The 25,753-nt window shown below is 37.9% G+C and overlaps 1 protein-coding gene across 3 annotated transcripts in view; it reads right to left on the reverse strand.

Moving 5' to 3' along the window:
- Positions 1 to 7,023: 7,023 nt before the first annotated feature.
- Positions 7,024 to 25,753, reverse strand: part of Tnpo1 (transportin 1) — a 98,504-nt gene continuing 79,774 nt past the window's right edge. For 2 of the 3 annotated variants that reach the window (XM_045133232.1, XM_045133233.1), the window contains exons 19-25: positions 24,058 to 24,156; positions 23,773 to 23,868; positions 21,034 to 21,109; positions 20,098 to 20,197; positions 15,682 to 15,756; positions 14,306 to 14,448; positions 7,024 to 12,565 (exon numbers count right to left, since the gene is read on the reverse strand). In XM_045133232.1, the coding sequence (XP_044989167.1) occupies positions 14,341 to 14,448; positions 15,682 to 15,756; positions 20,098 to 20,197; positions 21,034 to 21,109; positions 23,773 to 23,868; positions 24,058 to 24,156 (554 nt within the window). In that variant the 3' untranslated portion in view covers positions 7,024 to 12,565; positions 14,306 to 14,340. Of the gene's footprint in view, positions 12,566 to 14,305; positions 14,449 to 15,681; positions 15,757 to 20,097; positions 20,198 to 21,033; positions 21,110 to 23,772; positions 23,869 to 24,057; positions 24,157 to 25,753 lie in introns of those variants that run through there. The other variant, XR_006633406.1, reaches the window with a different exon arrangement.

Genomic DNA, 25,753 nt, shown 5'->3' on the forward strand with positions numbered 1-25,753 from the left:
ACCTATCTTTTCTGTGGGGTTATTTTCCTTACAGGGCTTTATAGTTTGAGGAAATCGACTATTTTTCTGTGAAAGGAGCTCCTCAGCTTCTTCCTTCCTTTCATTTTGTGGCTTATCAGGATAGGACCTTGTGTTCTAGCCCAGGCTGACCTGGAATTCACTATGTAGTCTCGGGATGACCTTGAGTGCTGGGATTAAAAGCATGCACCACTATGCCTAGCTTCTTCCTCTTTTTATGTCTGCCATTGTATCACCTTAACTTTTAGAGAAAACTACTTTTTACTTTTTTTTTAAATTTTTTTTTGTTCATTTTTATTTATTTGAGAGTGACAGAGAGAGAAAGAGGCAGGTAGATATAGAGAATGGACGCGCCAGGGCTTCCAGCCTCTGCAAACGAACTCCAGACGCGTGCATCCCCTTGTGCATCTGGCTAACGTGGGTCCTGGAGAATTGAGCCTCAAACCAGGGTCCTTAGGCTTCACAGGCAAGCACTTAGACACTAAGCCATCTCTCCAGCCCTACTCTTTACTTTTAAGGCTTGTCCTGATCCAGGAAATGTCCACACCATACTAAGATTCAATTATGAAAGAAACAAAAAAAAAAAAAAGCTGGGCATGGTGGTGCACGCCTTTAATCCCAGCACTAGGGAGGCAGATGTAGGAGGATTGCTGTGAGTTCGAGGCCACCCTGAGACTCCATAGTGAATTCCAGGTCAGCTTGAGCTACAGTGAGACCCTACTTTAAGAAACAAACAACTTAAGGTTTAATACTGTACTTTTGAGAGACCCACCTTTTTTTTTTTAATCTATTGTTTTAACCAACAGTTGCCAAAATCATTCATCTTATTCACTGATTTAAAGAAAACTAATTTCATGAGGGTTGAGGTTGTTTCTGGACCTTTTTGAAGATGCCTATTTATATAATTCCTTTGCGATGATTTAAAGAGTATCAGCTTGGGTTGCTCAATCCTGTTAGCTTGGTGTACATGTGTGGGTGCACACCACCTTAGCTGTAGTCATCTTTAGGAACCGTCCACCTCTTGGAGTTACTGACTAGACTGGCTGCAGAGAAGCTCTGATCCTACCACCATGCCTGGCATGGTTACACAAACTCAGGGTTCCAACCTAGGTCCTCATGCTTGTGAGGCAGGAGTTTTTCTCACTGAGCCACCTCCTCAGCCTCTATCCTCGTTACTTTTACAATTTTCTGGTTTCCTTCGTAAATTCTAAAGGAACATTGTCCAGTTACAAAAACTTGAAATCATCTTTTTGGGAATGGTGTTAATTTTAAATTTGGACTACTAGATGGACACCATTGAAAGTAGCAGTCTATCTCAGGCCTTTTGGTCTATTTTTAGACCACAAGCTTCTGAAACATATATATATATATATATATATATATATATATATGTATATATATATGTATATATAGTTATTTTATTTTTTAATAACTTATTTATTTTTGGTTTTTTTGAGGTAGGGTTTCACTGTAGTCCAGGCTGACCTGGAATTTACTCTGTATTTTCAGGGTGGCCTCGAACTCATGGTGATCCTCCTACCTCTGCCTCCCAAGTGCTGGGATTAAAGGCGTGCACCACAAAGCCTGGCTTGAATTATAATTTTTTTTTTTTTTTAGGAAATAAAGCAACTTAATTTGGCAACTTGGTTTTGAGAACAGAAAACTCTTGCAGGTAGGAAGTATCTTTTCTGACTGTTCTAGAGCTATTCAAAACCTGGCCAACGGCTGGAGAGATGGCTTAGCGGTTAAGGCACTTGCCTGCAAAGCCAAAGTACCCAGGTTCTCTTCCCCAGGACCCACATAAAGCTAGATGCACAAGGTGGCACATGCACCTAGTTTGTTTGCAGTGGCTAGAGGCCCTGGCATGCCCAATCTACTTCTTTCTCAAATAAACCAATAAAATATTTAAGAAAGCTGGCCAAAACCAATGACCTCCACGTTGAATGCTGAGTAAGTGCTCAGTCCTTTTAGCCACACACTTCACACCCCACGCTCCTCTGGCTCTCTTGACTCACCTTTGGATGTCAACACTGGAACGCTTCAAAGGTCAGTTAGTCCTTGCCATTGTTTTTTTCATTTCTCCTGCTGCCATCTTCAGGCGTTCTTCAGCTCATGATTTGAGTTGCCATTTATACAAATTTTCAGCCAGGTTCTCTTCTCAAGTCCAACTCCCTACTCCACATCTCATAGATACCTCAGACCCAATGTCCCACTCCAGGTAAGGCTTTCAGCTGCTCACGGCGCTAAAGGTTTCCAGGCCATTTGTGACTTCCCGCACAATTCATATTCAGTGTATTGGAAAATCCCCATTGCCTTTTAATAAACCCATATGTCCAAACATTTTTCACCTTCCCCACCACCAGCTCAATTCATCAAACCCTCTCACCTCATCTCCCACCGTCTCCTCTAGTGTTATGGGACATTCTCAAATTATATTTTCTACCCCAAACCCCCAAAGGGGTCCTTCTATTTTTGCCATTTAGATCTCTTCTCCCTTGCTTTGGTAGTCCATTTCATCTGTGATATCTATCATCTGTCAAGCTATGCCTAACAGTTTCAGAACATTTAACCTGTTCCTTTGCCTGAAATTACTAAGAATTGACAGCAATACTCTTAGAAATTTTTATTTTTGGTTTTTCTAAAGAGGGCCATGCTCTAGCCCAGAATGATCTGGAATTCATTATGTAGTCTCAGGCTGACCTTGAACTCACGGTGATCCTCCTACCTGTGCCTCCTAAATGCTGGGATTAGAGGCGTGTGCAGCCATTTGGCTCCTCTTGGAATTTTTTGTTCAAATGTTACCCTCAGACCCTCTTTGTCCACCCATTAGCACCTTACATCTCTTGCCTTTTGCCTAACAGCACTTGCTACCACATTATTTCACAGCTACAATGAACCGTATTTTTTGGGGGTGGAGGTGGGAGGAGAATATCACTCTAATCCAGGCTGACCTGGGACTATGTGGTCTCAGGGTGGCCTCGAACTCATGGCGATCCTCCTACCTCTGCTGGGATTAAAGGCATGAACCTCCACACTAAACCGCAATCTCAATAACACCAAAGATGCTGCCTGCTGTCTTACATGACCCAGAAAGTACCGGGCGTGGTGGCTCACGCCTTTAATCCCAGCGCTCGGGAAGCAGAGGTAGGAGGATCGCCATGAGTTCGAGGACACCCTGAGACTACGTAGTGAATTCCAGGTCAGCCTGGGCTACAGTGAGACCCTACCTCGTAAAACAAAAACAACCAACCCCCTCCTACAAAAAAAGGAAAAAACACTCAGAAAGTGTCAAATATGTACTATGAAAGCATACAGACTTTATACACAAAACTTCCTAAAGTTAGCAACCCATGCTATGACACCGTAATTTAAAGCATGTATGATAGCATCCACGGCAGCTGGATGAAAATCAATACAGCTTGGATTGAACGGTAATTTGGTTATAGCAACTTCCTTTTGACCTGATAATTCCACCACCACGTCAATGTCCTCGCCTCGCCTCTCCTCCCTGCATCCGTCCCTCCCCGGAGGGCCCCGCGTTCGTTCCATGCAGCGGCCGGGTACCGGAGACACGCCGGAGCTTGGACGGAGAAGACGGCTTCGGAGCCGAGCCACGGCCCCGCGCCCTGGCCTCGGGGCCCGCTCCTGACCCGCGGGGATCCGGGCGCAGGCCCCAACGTCAGAAAATGGATGCGGCGCCCGGAAAGACGGGCCGGGTGTCCGGCTCCCGTGTTTCCTGGAGAACTGGCTAGGCGGAGTGGTGGCCGGGGAGGGAGGGACAGGCGGAGGTAGCAGCCGGGAGGGGAGCGGCTTCTGGGGGCGTCTCGCCGGGAGGAGGGCCCGCTAAGCCGTCCCCGAGCGCCGCCGCGTTCGAGCGTTTTCCTTGTTTCCCGCGCGCCCAGAGCGCACTCTGGGGGAGGGAACGAAAAAATCCTGGCTAGTGTGTAAGAAAAAAAAAATGTAAATGTATGCAAGTGTGCTTATTTATGAGACAAGCTCCAAGGAAACTCTAGACATGTGCGCCACTTTGTGGCTATATGTGGGTTTGGGAAATCAAGCCATGGGCCGTCAGGCTTGGCAAGCGTCTTTAACTGAGCCATCTCTTCAACCCATATGCAAATATTTAAACATAGGGACACTCATCACTACCTACGTGAAAAAGTAGAAACAAGTTCTGAATACAAAACAATACTAAGAATTTTATAAATTGTTCACAGAATTATGATGTAGCCCTTCAATGGGACATCCAATAACTGACAAATCTGGCTATAACATACTCACTGGATACAATGCAAAAACTCCCTGTGTATTCCCATGTGTTCAGAAATGTTGGTAAGTTACATTACTCAGTTTTGCAAAAATTCACTTATAGCCATTATCGGACTAGGAGTGGCGGCGCATGCCTTTAATCCTGACACTCAGGAGGCAGAGGTAGGAGGACCTCTGAATTTAAGGCCACCCTGAGACTATGTAGTGAATAAGCCTGGGCCAGAGTGAGATCCTACCTCGAAAAACCAAACCAAACCAAACCAAAAAATTGTCTGCTTAATGAAGTTCTTCAAAAGCCAATTCATGGGTTGTGGAGATGGCTTAGTAGTTAAAAAGTGCTTGACCCAGGTTTATTTCCTCAGTACCCAGTTGCAAAAAAAGTGCCATATGCACCTGAAGTTCATTTGCAGCAACAAGAGGTCTTGGTGCACCCATTTTCCCCCTCTCTGTTCACAAATATAGTTATAAAAATTAAAAACCAATGTAAAGATTGAAAACACTTAAATTGTCACAGTAAGATTGTTATAGCATACAGAAATGATGTCATTATTAGTAAAAAATGTTCTTAGTATTAGCAATACTTCTGTTACTGCCAAAGGATTTATTTATATTTATTTATTTATTTTGGTTTTTCAAAGTAGGGTCTCACTCTAACTCAGGCTGACCTGGAATTCACTATGTAGTCTTAGGTGGCCATGAACTCATGGTGATCCTCCTACCTCTGCCTCCCAAGTGCTGGGATCAAAGGTATGCGACACCACGTCCGGTGTACCAATTGATTTCTAAATACATAAAATTTTCAAATTGTCTCCTAAAACTGCGATAAGGGAAATTTCTACAAGTTAACACAAGACTCAGATTAAGGACTATAAAATGACAGTTTAATTTTCATATTCAAATGAACAGTACAAAGAATATCCACACGTGGGACTTAAGAGTTCTGTTAGTTTTCTTAGTAATTCAGTCATGTGAAATGTAAATTGTTGGCATCAGATTTTGAACTCATTACAAAGATGACCACCAGTTAAAAATTGGATAAACCAGCTTTACTTATCAATAATGTGGTTGAGGACAATGCATCTGCATCTTTGTAGGCAAGCATGTTAACCACTGAGCCATCTCCTCAGCCCCTAAATACTTCTGAAGTTGTTTCTGGCCTACACTGACACAAACTCAAACATTTTACTAAGTGTCAAATAAAAGACCATATTTAGTTATGTTTTAAGTAGTTGTTGAAATGTATTAATATATTTAATTCTAATAAATAACATCCAACTATACTGAAGGGACAATAACATTTAGAAATACTAAGATTGTAAGCATTTTTTTTTTTTTTGAGGTAGGTAGCGTCTCACTCTAGCCCAGGCTGACCTGAAATTCACTAGTCTCAGGGTGGCCTCAAACTCACTGCCAGATTCCTACCTCTGCCTCCCAAATGCTGAGATTAAAGGCATGTGCCACCACACCTGTCAATTTATTATTATGTATGTGTGTGTGTGCATATATATATATATATATATATATATATATATATATATATATTTAGAGTAGTACAAAATCAAAAGATGGAAAATAAACACACCCACGTGGTCTGAGAGACCATGTAGGCCTAGGAGCATGCAGATTTAGAGAGAAAAGAGAAAAGAACACAGAGCTCCCACCAGTAATGTGGAGGGCAAGAGAGGGTAGAGCCCATGTGGGGATAAGGGGGAGGGAGGTCTTCTCTTGTCTCAGACCAAGGGAAGCTTACCAGAACCTCAAAGTTCAGGAGCCAGCCAAGAGATAAGCCTTAATTTTTGAAGGATAAACAGGAAGACTTAATGTAGCATTCATTCACACCCACAAATGCAGTCTGCTCTAGTAAAGATGTCTTACAGTCAGTCACAGCTTCACCTTTCCTTTAATTCCCTTTTGGCACAGCTGTAACTGTCCACCCCAGTCTTTTTTTTTTTTTTTTTGGTTTTTCGAGGTAGAGCCTCACTCTAGCTCAGGCTGACCTGGAGTTCACTATGGAGTCTCAGGGTGACCTCCAACTCACAGCGATCCTCCTACCTCTGCCTCCCGAGTGCTGGGATTAGAGACGTGCGCCACCACGCCCGGCCTTCCACCCGTCTTTTAACAGCTGAACCTAGAAACCAACTGTTTAGAAATTTAGTAAGAGAATGTAGGGAAGTTTTTTATTATTATTTTAAAAACTACTGGGCTGGAGAGATGGCTCAGCAGTTAAGGCACTTGCCTACAAAGCCTAATGACCAGAGTTCAATTCCCCAGTATCCATGTAAAAGCCAGATGTACAAAATGGTGCATGCATCTGGAGTCCATTTGCAATGGCTGGAGGCCCTGGTGCACCCTTTCTGTCTCTCTTCTCTCTGCTTGAAAATAAATAAAAATATTAAAATATATATACTCAGGTGTGGTGGCACATGCCTTTAATCCCAGCCCTTGGGAGGCAGAGGTAGGAGGGTGGCCATGATTATAATTTTGAGGCCACTCTGAGACTACCTAGTGAACTCAAGGTCAGCCTGGGCTAGAGTGAAACCCTATCTCAACTCCCCACCAAACAAAACAAATATGTATATATACACAAATAAGAAACATTCAAGAAGTAAAAAGAAAAACTCCAAAACACCAGGACCTTAACCTCCCCCTGCAGCACCAATCAGCTCTATTAGTAACCAAAATGGGAAAGGGGACAAAGGCTCATTTCCTTCCATTTAAAAATCAGAGTGCAACATCTATAGTTAAACAACTTTATTAACATAGTCAAGCAGTGATTAACATTCACATCTATTATGTCACATCATACAAATGTAAATACAAAATTACTACAGTACAATATATATTCTCTGCATGATCCAAAATATTTGGTGGCCCCAAAAAACTCTCTTTAAAATTCAGCAGCTTATCAAAAATTAAAACCGTATTCTATTTAAAATGAAGATCTGTTAGCACAGAGTTAGACATCAAGAAATATCAATTTAGTACAGTTTGAAGAAGTTGCAGGAGGATGTTTGAAGGACACATTCTAACAAAGTGTGGCAAGTACAGGAAACACCAGATTTAAAGCTTTTAAGCATTACTCATACAACCTAAGTTGTCAGCGAAAAGATCCAGTTATTTATAACTAAAGCTAAGACTACTAAATTATTGCACCCAATGTTAACATGAATATTAAGTGTAAAACTGTTTCATAACATGAAGTGATTTACCACATTTAAGCATCTCTTAAGATGATAACCTATTAAGTAAAATCACTAATATAGTATTGTCTAATTATCTTCATAAAAAAATCAATGAAACTCAATTTGGTTATAGATCCACAAAGGAAAATGACAACGAAATGATATGAGGAAAGTACAGTGGAATCCCTTTATGAGGCTGACATTAGGAGGGGACCAACACTGCCTTATAGGCTAACCATGTTATAGCAGGCTAAATTTAGCAAGGTGATTAGACCTGTAAAACAGATAGTTCTGTATAATACCAAGCCACAGTATATGGGTGGTCTATGGCAAACAAAAATTGTTGCTAAAACTACTGTTTTTTTGTAATTTAGTGACCTACTGCTTGGCAAATATATTTGGCTTGGTTTAAATGTACAAGAGATGGGAAAAAAAAAACCAGTTTTAACTTTCCCTCAAAATCATGCATACATTCAGTTTTATGCATCTTTTAATTTAAACGCAATACATTCTGGGATACAAACCACAATAAACAGTTGCTATAATTAAATGTATACCTTAATTTATAAGTATAATAATTAGGCATAGAGAATTATCTACATGTATATAATACCAACATGGGAAAGATCTGTATCGACTGAAAAAGCTAGTCACAAAGTCACCCAGAAGCTGCACAGGTGAATGGAACTAACTTTCAGGTGAAAACTTTAAAGAGACATTGGAAGCATCGCCATATTTCATACAGTACAAAATGCACGAAGTTGGTATGCAATGCTATTCCATGGTATTAATACTATTTAATATTAACAACACAGGTCACCACTAATCTGATTTTTCCATCTGAATTATCCCAGGATCTTAACCACAAGACCAGTTTCCTTACAGAGTCCAATGCCTGCATTTTATTAACAGTACTAGTAGCAAGTTAGTGTTTTCCCCCTTGTAGTACTTGCAAAGTAACTCCCTAAGCAAGCTGTGTGCACTCTGAGTACTACTAAAGGGAGGACTTGAACTGCAGTTACGCACAACACACTCTTCCTTGGAAAGAATGTTTTTGCACCGGTATCTGTTAATACATTCAATATGAATCATATAGATTAGCTATAGAAAGCAAAAACAAAACAAAACATGTTTTTTCCTCATGGCAAAGATGAAATTTAGACAAAAGTTTAAGACATAATTTAATTCTGGTATCTCAGATATATAGAATATCTTTATATAGGGATGAAGTTTCTTATTTTCCTATTTTGAGAGTTTTGGAAAGAACCAAACCTGACTCACTTTCAGGCAAATCTGTATGCCAAGGGTTTGTGACGAGGGTTCTATATCACTCCAGTCTGCTAGAATAACTGGAAAAAAAAAATCAGACTAACAGGGAAGATTTTCAATGAAATATACTAAAAAACCCTCCAAAGACTGTTATGTATGATGACCCTTTACAAGCATGTCACTAAAGCAAAAACGATACAAGGATATTCACCTGAGATAAAACTTGTATCTGAATATTTCGTAAGTGAGTAGACAAAGCATTTCAAGAGGAAAGTCAGCTGAAATTATTTTAAAATATACATCTGACTATTTTACAATATATGCAATTTAAGCAATTCAGATCAATGAAAAAGTCTTAACCAAAAAATCACAGTGTTTATCAATATGTTAATTACAAAATGTATGCTACTTGTTTTGTTTTTAAGATGTAATGGCTTAGTTAAGTGTTTTAAAATCTATTCTGAAATCAAACTTGCGTAACAAAACCAAGTAGCAATAATGTAAAGCATCAGAACTGGCTCTTAAAGATATTTACAAGTTGATTATTTTGGAAATAACCAACCAAAATATAAAAGTGATTTTTTTTACACAGTATGAAGTCATTAAAGAGATTAGACAATAAAAAAGCAAAATCATTTCCTGAATATGACTATCTGTGGCACTAAGTTCACTGGCTAATGGGCTGTAACATGGAACTGCCAAAATGCATTTGAATGATATTAAACACACTTCCTGTGTCCAACTTAGGTTGATCAGCAGCTTTTGTCTGTTAGAATCCTTCAAAGAGAAAAGCTCAAACAGGAAAAAGAAGGCATATATATAAAACAGTAAACACTGACCTCCTGAGGTTCCTACAACATAAAAATATTCAAGTAGAAAATCTACATCACTTAGCAGCGGCTGTTTCTGTAGTTGTGCACACTAACAGCATTTTAGTGTGTAAGGAGCAGATGAAATAAGCCGTGCTTTAAGCATGCCTAGAGGCAGAAACACTGGAATGTAACAATGACAAACTCACAATTTCATAGACATTCAGTCAACATTCAAAACTATTAAGACTAACACCACAAGAATTAAGTTGCTTTGTATATATCCCATGATGTATTAGGTTTTTATCAAACAAATGCCAAATCAGAGCTTATCTCAAAAGAAAACTTAAATGGCTTCTGCAAATTCCTGTCCTACACTATGCTATCTGAGACACAGATGAGGAGCAGACAATAGCCTCACTGGGGGAAAGGCAGACAAAACCCTTGCGCTCCTCTCAGGGTGTCAGTCATAGATACGGAATTCTCTATTTAAAATTTTCATTTAGAAACAAGCCTAGTTACAACAAAAAAGGGCATCTACAGACTTGGAAATCAATTTTTGATCATAGGTAACTACTGTTTTTGTCACATACAAACTTGTCAATCATAGGTCCAGATAACTTTATGGACGTTTTTCTATGTATTCATTTTACTGTTTAAGAATGTGGCCATTTATTTTAAAATATTTACTACCTATGTAAAAATATTAAAATATGGCCCATATTAAGCTCTAAAAATTATTGCAAACAGTAACTATTCCACTCATGCAATAAAGATTAACTAAGAAGCAAATTTTGAACTCCCAGTAAAGTAACTGTACTAGAAAGCAAAATGCCACAGACTTTTGAATCTAACTTATAATTAAAAAATTGGGCATAAAAATGATTTCATTACTGGATTAAAGACTGAAATTTGCAAAGCCAAAGTAGAAGAGAAAATAAAAGAATATGTCGAACATACACAGTGACAAAAACCATTTTGCATGCTATCATGCATTTGTAATTTTTTGAAACTACTTACATAAAGTCACACGCACACAGCTAAACTTCAGTGCGATGGCTGTATCATTCAACACTTAGAGAAAAGGACCATGCAAAGAGGAGCAACTGCTTATAAAAATGGTTATTCAGTATTTATTCTGCAATGCAAAGGTGACAAACTAAAATATAAAAAGGTTGTTATGGCTTAACATTTTGTTGCAGATTAAGTATGCAGCATTGAAAAATGGAAAGGTGTGGCTTTATCTCTGACCAGCAGAGTTAAAAAGAAAACTCTCCATTTTCCTTCATCATGGGATACACTGCTCAGGCAATCCAAATTAACAGACTTGCACTTTCATATGGACATAAGATCAAGTGTACCAGTTAGGTTTTCACATTCACAGTATATAAGAAAATACACATGGAAGGAAAAGTAAAGGGTTAACTTAACAAGGATTTATTCACAGGAATACATGTAAGTAGAGAAAAATAACAGAAAAGCTAAACAAATGAAATGAAGAGGATCCAAACCAACTTTCACTCTGTAGCTTGTAACTTGCACCCTGTGTGCATATATTTAGGGCACAAAGGGCCACCAACATGCGCCAATACAGTGTAGGAACCCTGCATTACATCCATTAACTTAAACATATCTTTAAGATCATGCTTTGAACATAAAAAAGGAAAGCGTAGAGGCAATATGTTGAGTGGGAATAAACATTGAAATATAGCAATCATGTTTCAACTTCTACAATTGTCTTTATGTGCCAACTAACATTTATGCAGCCTTTTACAGATCTTTTACCATGTAATTTGAAATTTTGATAAAAATCACTAATAGTATATAACCATGCAGAAAGCACACCACACTGACAGCACAGAGGCAAAGATTTTGCACAGGTATATCAGCTTTCCACATTGTGCAGGTTACACACAATACAATATCAATCTTATTCCTAACAGATCCTAAAAAGATATTTCAAGGCCTAGCTGTAAACTACAGTACTTTATATATCTATATTCTTAATAAAAATAAAATCCACGAATCTTAAAGGAATTTTAAATGCAGGGCTATATTGAATCGGTAAACTGCAACACAAACTGGCGCAACATGGGTAAATGAATACCAACCTCACTCTATGTGATGCAAGCATGCTACTTCCCCACTAATTTAAGTTACTTTCCATTACTATGAGCCAGAATGCATGCCTGAACCTTAAACTGCACTTTAAAATAAGGTGTTGGCCTAGAAATTAAATCTAATGAAGTACAACCATCAAATTATATTCACTAAAGTTTTAATGTAAAATTAAGATGTCACCTTTAGTTCGATATGCCCAACCCCATTTATTCCTCCCTCCCTGCCCAGCCCACAAAGGTAGAAGGAGTGACTCATTTGGCATTTCACAGGGTGCTTCATTGTCAAATTTGTTTTGCTTTTATTTCCAACATTTTCAGGGGGTACCTTTAAGTGTAACTTCCAAGAACCTGTTCTACCAAGGGAGGCAAGCTGATTTTAACTCTATTAGCTTTGGGTAGTTCTTCATCAGCATGCAAACAAAGCCCCTTAACATGGGAAATTTTATAGGAAAACTATTAAGTTAAAAAAAAAAAAAGCTTCTTTACTGCTCATAACTTCCATTCTTAGATTTCCCTTATTGTGCACTAAGCAATTTTTTTCTTTCTTATCCCTATGCATCATTTGTATGGTTCTTGTTTTGGTACAATTCCCCATAATATTCCAGAAAGTACTGTTTGGTGAGTAGACTGAATAGGTTTTTTGTTTGTTTTGTTTTTTTGCTTCTTCACATCCAGTGCAGAGTTGTAATTGGAGACAGATTTCCACCCACAAAGGCTCCAGGTGTTAAAACGTTTCTCAACATCGACTTAATACAGTTGACGGCAACACCTCCCTCCCGCCCCTCCCAGTAGGGTTGGGATTGTACTGTATTCCCTACTGGTTTACCCTTCCCCCCTGTAAAGGGTAACATTTTCCCTGGGTGCAGAGGCTCCCTCATAGTCTCCAAGACTGAAGGACCTACAAAAAGAAAAAGAAAAAGAAAAAAAAAAAAAAAGAAACAATTTTATCTTTAATACTTGATTCTCTTTCAAGGCCACTGGAACATAAAATTAGTCAAATAAAAACTTTATATTAAAAGAAATTGGGCAAACTGCTTAAGATCATGCTAGTCAGTCATGCTATGGCTTTGTACTGTCACCTGTGTCAGGTAAGAAAAAAAAAGCCACATGGGACACATACAGAAGAGGTTTGTAGCACGTTTTAGGTATGAAATTCACTTTGTATAATGCTATCAGTCTAAATCTCTATCCCTTTAAAAAAATGGACTCCAGTGGTAACCTTTCTCCCCCCCCCCCCCTTTTTCGAGGTAGGGTCTCACTCTAACCTAGATTGACCTGGAATTCACTATGTAGTCTCAGGGTGGTCTCGAACTCAAGTGCTGGGATAAAAGGTGGGCGCCACCATGTCTGGCCTTTCTCTCTTTTTAAAAAATACTTTATTCCAGCCACTGAAAATTAACTCCAGACACATGCAGCCCCTTGTGCATCTGGCTAACATGGTCCTGGGGAATTGAACCAGGATCCTTTGGCTTTGTAGGTAAATGCCTAAGCCTTCCCTCCAGCTCCTCTTTCTTTTTACCATTATTATTAACAACATATTTTGTATGGATACATCCTGTGTTGGTACCTTCTTTTCCCTTGTCCCTACCCCCATTCCGCTGTTTTGAGGTAGGGTCTGGCTCTAGCCATGTATACAGTCTCAAGGTGTCCTAAAGCTCACGACAATCCTCAAAACTCATTCTCTTCTCTCAAAACTTTTTTTCAAAAAAATATTTTATTGATTTATTAGAGAGAAGGAATATGGACGCACCAGGGCTCTTGTGCACCTGGCTTTACATGGGTACTGGGGAGTTGAACTTGGGCTCTTTGGCTTCACAGGCAAGTAAGTGACTTAACTGCTAAGCCATCTCTCCTCTCCAGCCTTCAAAACTTTTTATAGCCTTTTTTTTTTTTTTTGAGGTAAGGTTTCACTCTAGTCCAGGATCACCTGAATTCACTAGGTAGTCTCAGGGTGACCTCAAACTCATGATAATCCTCCTACCTTTGCCTCCCAAATGCTGGGAATAAAGGCAGGTGTTACCACATCCAGTTACTTTTATGCATTCTTTAAGGCTGACGACATACAAAGACCTTGCTCTTGCTACCCTATCAGACTATAAAAATTTCACGCTCCAAAACCAAATCATTTAATTTCATCATTGTGAATGCTGAGGATACAAAGAAAGGAGGGAAGGGTTAGGGAGTGTGTGTGTGTGGGGGGGGGAGGGGTGGATAAAGAAAAGGAAAAGCTGAAGAAAAGTTTAGAAATCTAACCAGGGTACCAACCAGGATTTTTTTTTAAATCAAGAATTCAAAGGGGGAGCCTTTTTTTTTTTTTTTAAATTTTTTAAGGGCTGGAGATGACTTAAGATGTTTGCCTGCAAAGCCAAAGGACCCAGGCTTGACTCCTCAGGACCCACATAAGCCAGATGCACAAGGGGGGGCGCAAGCATCTGGGGTTTGTTTGCAGTGGCTGGAGGCCCTGGCATACCCATTCTCTCTCTCTAATTAATAAATAAAAATAAAATATAAAATTAAAAAAATTTATTTAGCCTTCAACTTAAATAATCTTAAAATCTAGATTTTTATTCTATGTAACAGGTTTTGCAGTACTACCTATTGCTTCATCCTGAAAATTTCCAAACTTCTGATAACTTACCCCTAATTTTGGGACTGCAGCTTAAGTGCATTAGATTAAACACCATAAAAAGCTGCAAGACGCTCTTTTAAGGGAAGAGGAAACTGGTCAGAGAAACGCCTCCAATTTTCATCCCCAACTTGATTTTTAAATCCATGAAGGATCTGCAAAGAGTGAAAAACCATTCATTTATCAATAAAGAGAAAAGTCAGATCTGAACAGCTTCAGAAATCAAACATTATTGATCTTACCCTTGAATTTTATCTATTTGTAAGTAGTAATTTTTGAACTTTTTGAGCTGTACACACCATTCTGACTTGGCTAAAACTGTTGTAAGTATGTGCTTTGGGAATTTTAAAATTCAGAAAATGTCCTAGTAACAAATGTTCAGTAACAGATATACACTAAGAAATCTGTGACATAAAACAATGAAAGCCAAGACAAAACAAACATAAATACACAATAACCCTATACAAAACTTACCTAGTTGGTAAATTATGTTAAATGTTTTCAAATTATTTATTTGCACATGTGTGCATTCATGTGTGTGTGTATGGATGTGTAAAGTTTCTTGCTGCTTCAATCAAATGTCTGTCAGGTTTAAATCAGGTGGCTGGGAAATTGAATTTGAGCTGGCAGATTTAGCAAGTGAGCACCTTTAAGTGCTGAACCATCATCTCCCAGTCCCAAGTTTTCTCAAATTAGAAATATACATGCTTTGGTTTCATGACTGCAAATATAGCTCACTAATTTCAGTATTAAACAATTTAAATGTATAACTCTATTTTATTTCTTATTCTGTTATAGCTGATTATAATTAGTCAAAAGGGAGCACTAAAAAAGCAGGAACTATGGGCTCAATCCCCAAGGAGGGCACTTGAATTTACTCTGTTCAATGGTTTCAAGCTTGTATTACAAATCTGGAATCAGACAATATGAGTCAATGTTACTGATTGGGAAAATATTTTTAAAGTTATGGTATACTGATAAGGTCATTTGTATATCCTTTTTAAAAAAATTTTATTTATTTATTTATTTGAGAGCGACAGACACAGAGAGAAAGACAGGTAGAGGGAGAGAGAGAGAATGGGCGCGCCAGGGCTTCCAGCCTCTGCAAACGAACTCCAGATGCGTGCGCCCCCTTGTGCATCTGGCTAACGTGGGACCTGGGGAACTGAGCCTCGAACCGGGGTCCTTAGGCTTCACAGGCAAGCGCTTAACCGCTAAGCCATCTCTCCAGCCCTCATTTGTATATCTTAATGTCAAGACAAGTTTTTACTAAGGTTATATAGTCAATTGCTTTGAAGAGCCCAACTTTAAATTAAATGAGCAATAATTCAAACTTTTCAACTAAGATGTAAAGGCCTTAAGAGGTATCATAAATATTTATTCGTTACCTTACAGAACATGTCTCTGAGATCATCTTTTGGATTAATCCACGATGCAACAGCATCACAAAAAAATATAAAATCCTGTAACAAGTAAAAAATACATCTTAGATTGTTATTACATTTATTAAACTCATCAAAAGTCCATGCAAACCTCAGAAGTTGAGGTAAGACTCCAACCCAAAAAATGAAAAGCATTTAAAATGAATAAGGAATTGTAAGTTATTACCTGGGCTAGGGAAATAACCTCAGTTGGTGAAGTACCTGCCTCAAAAGTAAGAGGACCTGAGTTTGATCCCCAGAACCCATATAAACATACTAGGTGGTACATGCCTGTAATCCCAGGGCTGGAGAAGCAGAGACAGGAAGATCCGTGGGGTGTGTTGGACAGCCAGTCTAGCCTAACAAGTAAGCTCCAGGTGAATAAAGAGATTATCTCAAAAAAAAAAAAGGTAGACAGCATTCCTGAGGAATAATATCCCAGGTTCTCCTCTGCTCTGGCACAAGTGTGTGCACATACACACATGTTTTCAGTCACTCATTTAAAAAAGTGATTATAGTGCTGGAGAAATGGCTTAGCAAGTAAGGCCTGTGAAGCCAAATGACTAAAGTAAGCCAGATGCACAAGGGGCACATGCATCTGGAGTTTGTTTGCAGTGACTGGAGGCCCTGGTATGCCCATTCTCTCTGTCTGCCTCTCTCTGCTTGCAAGGAAGTAAATAAATAAAATTTAAAAAGTGATTACAGCCAGGCATGGTGTGCATGCTTTTAATCCCAGCACTTGGGAGGCTGAGGTAGAAGGATCACTGTGAATTTGAGGCTAGTCAAAGACTACAAAGTAATTTCCAAATCAGTCAGGGGCTAGAGCGAGACCGTACCTTTAAAAAAAAAAAGAAAAGTGGAAACAGGATCCTTAGGGACAGGTGACTAGCCAGCTAGACTAGCTGAAGTAGAAAACTCAAGGTTAAAAGCAAGAGACCTGCCTCAGTGAAATACAAAATGGACAGCAATCAAGGAAGATGTAGGAAAGCAACTCTAGCCTCTAAATGCTCATGCACACCACATACAAACATTTGAAGGTCAAGGAAAGGAGAAAGAAGAAGGAAAGGAGAAGGCGGCCCAGCTAAAAACACTTGATCCAAATAAGAATGAAAAACCCAACTTTCAGACAACTACTCAAATGATAATCATGTTATTTTGATTGTAGAATGAGGTGACAACATGCTTTACATCTTCTCAACCCGGGAGTGGTGGTGCAGAGGTAGGAGGATCACTGTGAATTCCATACCAGCCTGGGCAAGAATGAGACTTGTCTTGTTTCTTTTTTGGTTTTTGAGGTAGGGTTTCACTCTAAGTGCAGGATGACTTGAAATTCACTTGTCTCAGGGTGGCCTTGAACTCACAGTCATCCTCCTACTGCCTCCAGAGTGCTGGGATTAAAGGTATGAGCCACCACACCCAGCTTTTTTTTATTTTTGGTAATAATTTAACATACTGCTAATATTCTGACGTATCAACAACTTCAAATTTTACTGCTGAATAAAAAAATTTAAAAAGTGACTTTGATGGATGTATAATAATAAGTATACCTTTTTTTTTTTTTTAAATGAGAGGTATCAGAGAGAATTTGTATGCCAGGGCCTCTAAACCACTGCAATCGAGCTGCAGATGCATGTGCCTCCTTGTGCACATGTGCAACTGGCTTATGTAGAACATGAGTCCTGAGGCTTCCCAGGCAAGCGCCTTAACCATTAAGCCATCTCTCCAGCCCCTATGTCAATTATTTTTTTTTAAAATTATTTATTTATTTATTTATTTGAGAGCGACAGACACAGATAGAAAGACAGAGAGGGAGAGAGAGAGAATGGGCGCTCCAGGGCTTCCAGCCTCTGCAAACGAACTCCAGACGCGTGCGCCCCCTTGTGCATCTGGCTAACGTGGGACCTGGGGAACCGAGCCTCGAACCGGGGTCCTTAGGCTTCACAGGCAAGCGCTTAACCGCTAAGCCATCTCTCCAGCCCCCTATGTCAATTATTTAAGCAAATAAAATGCTATTTGCTTATGTTCTCTTTTTATTCAAATTAGAAATCATATTTTCCAAATATCTACACCTGATGCTAAAATTTTTCAATAAATAGAACATTTACATTTATGATTAAAATCATTTATGTGTATTATACATGGTGGTGCATACCTATCATCTCAGCTGGGACAGGAAGATCTCTAGAGATTGTGGCTTGCCTGGGCTATACAGTGAGATCTTGACTCTACGTAAATAAAACGTCAACTAAAGTAAAATTTAAAAATTATTTGCAAGCTGAGAGAGATAGAAGAGAGAGAGAAAAACAAAGAATATGGGTGTGCCAGGACCTCCATCTACTGCAAACCAACTCCAAAATGCATGACCCACTTTGTGCATCTGGGTCATTAAGACTTTGCAGGCAAGTGCCTTAACCACTGAGCCTTCTCTCCAGCCCAGCATTTTCTTTTAGCTACATCTAAACAAAAGATATGAATAAAAATTAAAAAAGAAAAAACAGATTTATACCAACTTTTACATTGGTTCTTTCAGTATCCTCAAAGATTAATTCAAAAAGGAATAAAATTTGGGTAAGTTGTCCTTAAAACATGTCATCAGATAACCTCTAAAACACATACAAATTGTGACATACAAGGTTTTTTAAGTATTCAGAAAACAAAAACTTGATAGGTTATTTTGAAAATAGAATCTTCTCAAGGTAGTATATGTTTTGTTTTTTGAGGTAGGGTCTCACTCTAGTCCAGGCTGACCTGGAACTCACGGTGATTCTCCTACTTCTGCCTCCCGAGTGCTGGGTGGGATTAAAGGCGTACACCACCACGCCTGTTCTACTATTATTTTATGAACATGAAATTAGACATAGGACTGCTTTCATTTCTAATTTGTATATTCTCCATGCCTATTCCCCACATTAATTTGAGTTCTATAGCTAATTCATGTTAGTCAACAAAAATTACAATACAATTATGAAAAATTTCAATTAAAAAAATATTCAGGGCTGAAGAGATGGCTTAGTGGTTAAGATCATTGCCTACAAAGCCAAAAGACCCAGGTTAGATTTCATAGGACTCATGTAAGCCAGATGCACAAAGTGAAACAAGCGATTGGAGTTTGTTTGTAGTGGTTGAAGGCCCTGGTATGCCCAATCTCTCCCTCTTCCAGCTTTAGACCATATAGTGAATTACAGGCCAGGTTGGGCTAGAGTGAGACTCTACCTTGAAAACAAAACAAATCAAAACAAAAACTTCAAAGCACCATCTCTGTCTTTCCTTTTTGTGCAACTGACTTCACATACTGGGTAATCGAACCCAGGTTGTTAGGCTTTGCAGGCAAGTACCTTAACCACTGAGCCATCTCTCCAGCCCCAATTTCTTGTCTGGGAAATTGGTAGTTGGATTTTATTACTCATTAAATCTGTTAAAATGTGTAAAGATCACATCAACTAAGCTGGGCATGGTGGTGCACACATTTTAATTCCAGTACTCAGGAGGCGGAGGCAGAAGGATCACTGTGAGTTCAAGGCCAGTCTGAGACAACACAGTGAAATCTAGGTCAGCCTGGACTAGAGTGAAACCTTACCTCAAAAAAAACAAAACAACAACTTAGAGCAATCCTCCTATCTTGGCCTCCAGAGTGCTGGGATACACCATCATGCCCATTAATTAAAGCAATTTTAATGATTAATTCAGAAGTCTATTTTATTTACTATATTCAAGAGAAGGATATAAATTAATTTTACTTTCTTAGTCTGTGATTACTATCTTATTTAATGACCAAAGATGTTTATTAAAAAAAAGATATTCTAGGGCTGGAGAGATGGCTTAGTGGTTAAGCACTTGCCTGTAAAGCCTAAGGACTCTGGTTCGAGGCTCGACTCCCCAGGACCCACGTTAGCCAGATGCACAAGGGGGTGCAAGTGTCTGAAGTTCGTTTGCAGCGGCTGGAGGCCCTGGAGCACCCCTTCTCTCTCCCTCTATCTGCCTCTTTCTGTCGCTCTCTCTCTCTCTCAAATAAATAAACAAAAATAACAACAAAAAAGATATTCGAACTATAATATTAAGAGATGAACATTTCAAGTGTATTTCTTTTCCTTTCTTTTCTTTTCTTTTCTTTTCTTTTCTTTTCTTTTCTTTTCTTTTCTTTTCTTTTCGAGGTAGGGTCTCACTTTAGCTCAGGCTGACCTGGAATTCACTATGTAGTTTCAGGGTGGCCTAGAACTCAAGAGTGATGCTCCCACTTCTGCCTCCCAAGTGCTGGGATTAAAGGTATGTGCCACCACACCCGGCTTGTTTTAGTATTTCTTTAAATAAAACCTTAAAATTCTTCCTTTAAAATTTTATTACTTAGTACATTATTATGTTAACAAATTTTTATGAACATCTTACTTGGATTACGCCACTGGGATTCACACTGATCATGGTACAAATCCCACGGAATGCTGAATCTTTTTCTTCATTGTCTCTTATGTTTCTCAGAGAGGTACACCTATTGAGTTATAGAACAGAACTTAGTATGTAAATAAAACAAAATTCAATTACAATACTAATAGACAGTATTTAATGGAATAGGCTGCATAGTAGAGATAATGGCTACATTAAGATTTAAGAAAACTTTTTTTCTCATACTGCCAACCGTGCAACTCAAATTTTCTTAATAGACTGCATCTATGAAAACAGACAACTGGTCTGACTTTCTCATTTACTCTTAATAAGCCTGAGCCAAGAAGAGTTAATTATCAAATTAATTTTAAAAATTTTATTATGACGTGTATTCCATTAAACACTACTAAAAATGACTTGAGTTGAAAGATTATCAGTTGAAAGAAGCAGAACATAGGATATACTGCCACAATATACACTATTACTTTACAACTTATGGTGTAGATGTTTAACTCTGACATTAACAAGCAAATAAGATTTTATACATAACAAATTTAAACATATATTTAATGCAATCCAAGTTTCCAAATTAATTCTAAAAAAAGAAACGTAATGCAAAAACCTAAAATTTATAGATTTTGCATGCATCTTAATTTTCTGGTGGAAATTTAAATGCTTTTATGTATAATCAAGCTTTTTAAACACAGCAAGCATGTGACAATCTTATCCCATGCATCAATTAGTCGTTAGCCACAACATAAAATAAATATACATGACGATGCTACTGAAAACCCTCACAAACCTGATAGGACAAGATTAGTCACATGGCTGGCAATGATTAAGGATTGTGATTTTTGTAACCAACTGAAAATATATCTAAAAGTGAGATAGAGAAAGAAAGAGTGAAAAATGAATTAAAAAAAAAGATTGAATAATACACACCAGGGTCTTATAAACTGCTGTAGCATGGGGGCCACCTCTTGAGGACAAACGTAACCAAGACGACCAATTGTTATTGCTAAGGTAACGCAATCACGGTTATACACCACCAAACGCCAACCAAGACATGAGCAAATGAGGGGGAAGGAGAAAAAATAAAGAAAAAACAACAAATAACTCAGAAACAGAAACCAACAGAATTTGTGTATGATAATAAACATAAGATTTCACCAGTGCTGTTTATTACCACCCCCTGATATAAGGGGCAGCAACATATATGGCATACTCTTGGAAAAAGAAAAACAAAAGGAATTAAAATAACTCCTAAAGATTGAGAGAACACCAAAAACCATGAATTGCTTTTCTCACTCAACCAAATGTCAAATATTGTTAAAAAGATGAGCAAATACAGTGAATGGATTTAGAGGAACTTCCTTTAAAGCCACACAAAATTTCAGAATTAAACATGAAATGTTTTTCCCTTAGGAATTCTCATTTATAAATACTTCATTTATACACCCGTCTCTGTAGCTGTAAATCTGTTACTCTCTCCATCTTTTAAAATAAATTATTTCATTCTTCACCAAATAATCCAAATTTTATTTTGATATCTTAAATTGAGTTACTTTCTCAAACAAACCAATGGATATTTGTTACCTGATATCAAAATCAATGGTCAGATTTTAAGTGTCATGGTACTCATGGAATGAATAGATTGAAAATTACTACCCAATGTCAGATTCCATTCTGACACATCTCTGATAGTTCAGGTAACAATCCACTAATTCCAAGCCATATGTGAGATAAAACTCTACTGAAGGAAATTTAGAGAGTCCACTACATAATGACATGCTATGTGGACCATAGGAACTAATTTCGTTTTTACTATAAAAGGCTAATACAAGACTGATGCTAGCACTTAATACTGACTGCATGCTATTTCTTTTATTAAAAATTTGAAGTGGGCAAACATTCACTATCCAAATTTAGGAATTCCTGAAATATACAAAGAGCTAAAACAACTGTAACTGAGAACTGCATTCTGCAATTCAAAGATACATACATATAAATACATTTATACACAACGGGTAAAAATACAAACAGAAAACAAACCATGAAGTGCTTTAATGGTGTTCTCTCAAAAACTTACAGGTTAACCTTTCATTAAAAAAAGGGTGGGGGTGGGGAGTAAAGAAAAATGTTTAAGGATTACTTGAAGCAAACTACACAGATAATACTAAAATTTAGCAGATTCATATGGAGCAAGAGAAAGAAAACCTATGTCAAAAGACACAAACTATGCAACATTCTCATTAACAGGCAAGTATGAACAATTCAATGAAACATGCGATAAAGCAGATGATGGACCATTGAAAAAGTTCAGTGTAGGATATACTAGTTGGAAAAAATAATGGTGTTCTAAGGAATTGACTTTACAGTGATTTTTAATAATTAAAAAACTGTTCTCTAAGAGAAAAGATAAAGAAAACAGTATTTTATATAGCCAATTGTGGGAAAAGTAATTTAGTTAATTCTAAATGAGTTTCTCTCAATCTGATTCAGTCCATCAACATGTACGATATTGTCAATTATTTTATTATTTACTTGGACAAAACCATTCTAGGATTATAATTTTATAAATAAAGTCAATTTAAGTGTAGCAAATTCACCAGCTGATATCCCACAAGAAACTTTAGTATACATTACACTCAACATTTATTTGCAGTTATGCATTCACATTTAAAAATAAATAGGAGGTTTTCTTTAGATTCAAAATAATTTTGAATAGCAAGAATTTCCAATCTGAATGTCATGTATAGGTACTGCATTATTCTATAGAGCTAGCAATCTGCCAAAATTTCAAAACTATCATACACACAAGACTTCTGTACTACTTAATTCACTCTGTGAAGTAAACAGTACCCATACTGCCAATCAGCCAGATAACTTTCATAATTAAAAGATTTCCTTCCATACCAATAAACATATTGAAAATAAACTGTTTAATTTTTAAAAAATACCAAATGAAAAGGCCTTGGTAAACAAATGTTCTTATTTGAAAAGCCTCGTTTAATCCCGGTCTAGTTATTTTTGTAAGACCCACCCGGAGTATGAGTACATCATTAGCTGACTGTAGCATATAAAGGGAAGGGTCAGAACCAAGGCAAAGCCCAGATCTTCATGATAAGCAACAACCAGAGAGGGTAGAAAGGACGGAATTGTAACTCACTTTGAGGTGTTCTATAGTATGGAAGGCTCTCTTTAACATAAACATGCTTACTATAAATGCAAGAGAAACAAGCCTACTAAACAAAAATCCCACCAGGAACTCCTTACTTTCCTGATTTAAGGAAATTTATAATGAAATATGCCATCGTTAGCCAATTAGTCACTGAATTACAATCTATTTTTGGCCATGTTTATGTAGATAAAAACATATTCACTTCTCATTTCCCAGTTATGCTCTGAATTTAAAAAGCAAAATTAATATGACTCAACAATTATCACAGGAATGTGTTTTAAGGAGTATTAAGTTTGGTAATAGGAAGTGTTTTACACATATTTTGGTAAAATGGTTACGGAATGTAGCTAAAATAAGACATTTTATTAGTGAAAATTCAAACATTAACAATAGGCAGCTGAGTTTAAAAGCTAGCTTTGCTTTGGTTTCTCTACGCATCTTAATTTAAAATTAAAAAGCAACTAATTTGTTCTTCACTGTAACATTTCATCATTTGGTACCTGTATTCTCTAACAACGTCTTTGGTGTGTTGGGTCTGTTTATGATTTCTACAAGCTGGTGCAACACCATAGGAATATAAGGCTGCATCTCTATACCTAGATCATCCCACAAAAAGAGAAAACAAGAAAAAACTGAATGTTAAAATATCAGCGTAAAGCATTTTGCTTTCTTTATTAACTGTGATATAATATATACACACAGAAATCTTAAAAAATTAAGTAGTAATAAAAATTATCAAAACACTTATTTATAAGTGTGTACATTTCTAAGGAAAATAATCTTACCCATTTGAATGGAGATTTCCCCAATTGCCCATGTGGCATTGTTGCAAACTGAAATGAACTCTGGATTTAGATTGGTTCCCAATATTGGCATGAAGTCAGCTAGAAAAAGAGAAAAAGATTATATACTCATCTTGTCAATGGTAGTCTATTCTATTCTATTTATTTATTTTTTTGGTTTATAAAGGTAGGGTATCACTCTAGTCCAGGCTGCCTGGAATTCACTATGTAATCTCACAGTGGCCTTGAACTCAGTAATCTTACTATCTCTGCCTCCCAGTGCTGGTACTAAAGATGTATGCTACCATGCCCAGATCTATTCCACCTCCACCCCATCCAGATTTCTGAGGTAGGATCTCACTGTATGTAGCCCAGGCTAACCTGAAATTCACTATGTAGTCTCAGGGTGGCCTTGAACTCTTGGCCATCCTCCTATCTCTGCCTCCCAGAGTGCTGGGATTAAAGGCATGTACCACCACGCCCAGCTCTATTCCACTTTTAAAGGAAATCTACTGGACATAAATTGAAATTTCAACTTGTTTTGGTATACTTTAGGTATCATTAAGAAAGAACTAGAGGGAGGGAATTATCATGGGATATATTTTATAATCATGGAAAATGTTAATAAAAATTAAAAAAAAAAAAAAAAAGAAAGAACTAGAGAGTTTCTATCACTAGACTAAAATATGCAAGCACATCAGCAATTCTGGATTCTGGCTTAAAAAAATACTTTTTAGGGGGAGGTGGTGGGAAAAGAATGGGTGCTTGCACCAGGGGTCTTTTAGCCTCTGTGAACAAACTGCAGGCACATGCGCCTCCCTGTGTGCATGTGTGACATTACACACTCAGTCACTGTGGGACCTGGAAATTCAAACATGCATTCTTAGGCTTCATAGGAAAGTGCCTTAACTGTTAAGCCACCTTTCCAGCACAGTAATTCTGTTTTTAAAGCAACATTCAACTGCATGCTCAGATTGTAGTCTCTAAATGACATTTTTCACTATAAGGAATGAGGGATTTCAGAGAAAAGGCCTTTTATAGGCCACACCTGGAAATGTGTAAAACAAGCCTGATCGTAACAGAGCCCAGGGGCCAACACCATCAACCTGCCAGTGCTAGAAGAATGAAGGCTCGACATGACTCAGCAACACTCAAAAACCAAAAAATAGAACCCCGAAGCACAAAATATAGCTTTGGAGGATGCTGTGAATTGTGTTATTTTGAAATTTGGTAAGTCAAGTAATTATCTGTATTTGTTTTTGTTATTGTTTTGTTTTTGGGGGCAGGGTTTCACTCTAGTCCAAGCTGACCTGAACTAACTCTGCAGTGATCCTTCTACCTCCCTGCCTTCCAAGTGCTAGGATTAAAAACGTGACACCATGCCTGGCTTACCTGTATTTCTTCCATGATTTTTTATTTTTAAATATTTTTATTTATTTATTTGAGAGAAAGAAGAGAAAGGGGGGGAGGGGCAGATAGAGAAAAGAAGCCCTAAGGCCTCCAGCTGCTGCAAATGAACTCCAGACATATGTGGCACCTTGTGCATCTGGCTTATGTGGGTCCTGGGGAATCAAACCAAGGTCCTCTGGCTTTGCAGGCAAGTGCCTTAAACACTAAGCCAGCTCTCCAGCCCAGATTTTTTATTTTCAATGCAAACCAAGTTTATTTGCTTTTAAAGTTGTATGCTTAAAGCACTATA

The sequence above is a fragment of the Jaculus jaculus genome, chromosome 14 (assembly GCF_020740685.1).
Source record: "Jaculus jaculus isolate mJacJac1 chromosome 14, mJacJac1.mat.Y.cur, whole genome shotgun sequence".
NCBI lineage: Eukaryota > Metazoa > Chordata > Mammalia > Rodentia > Dipodidae > Jaculus > Jaculus jaculus.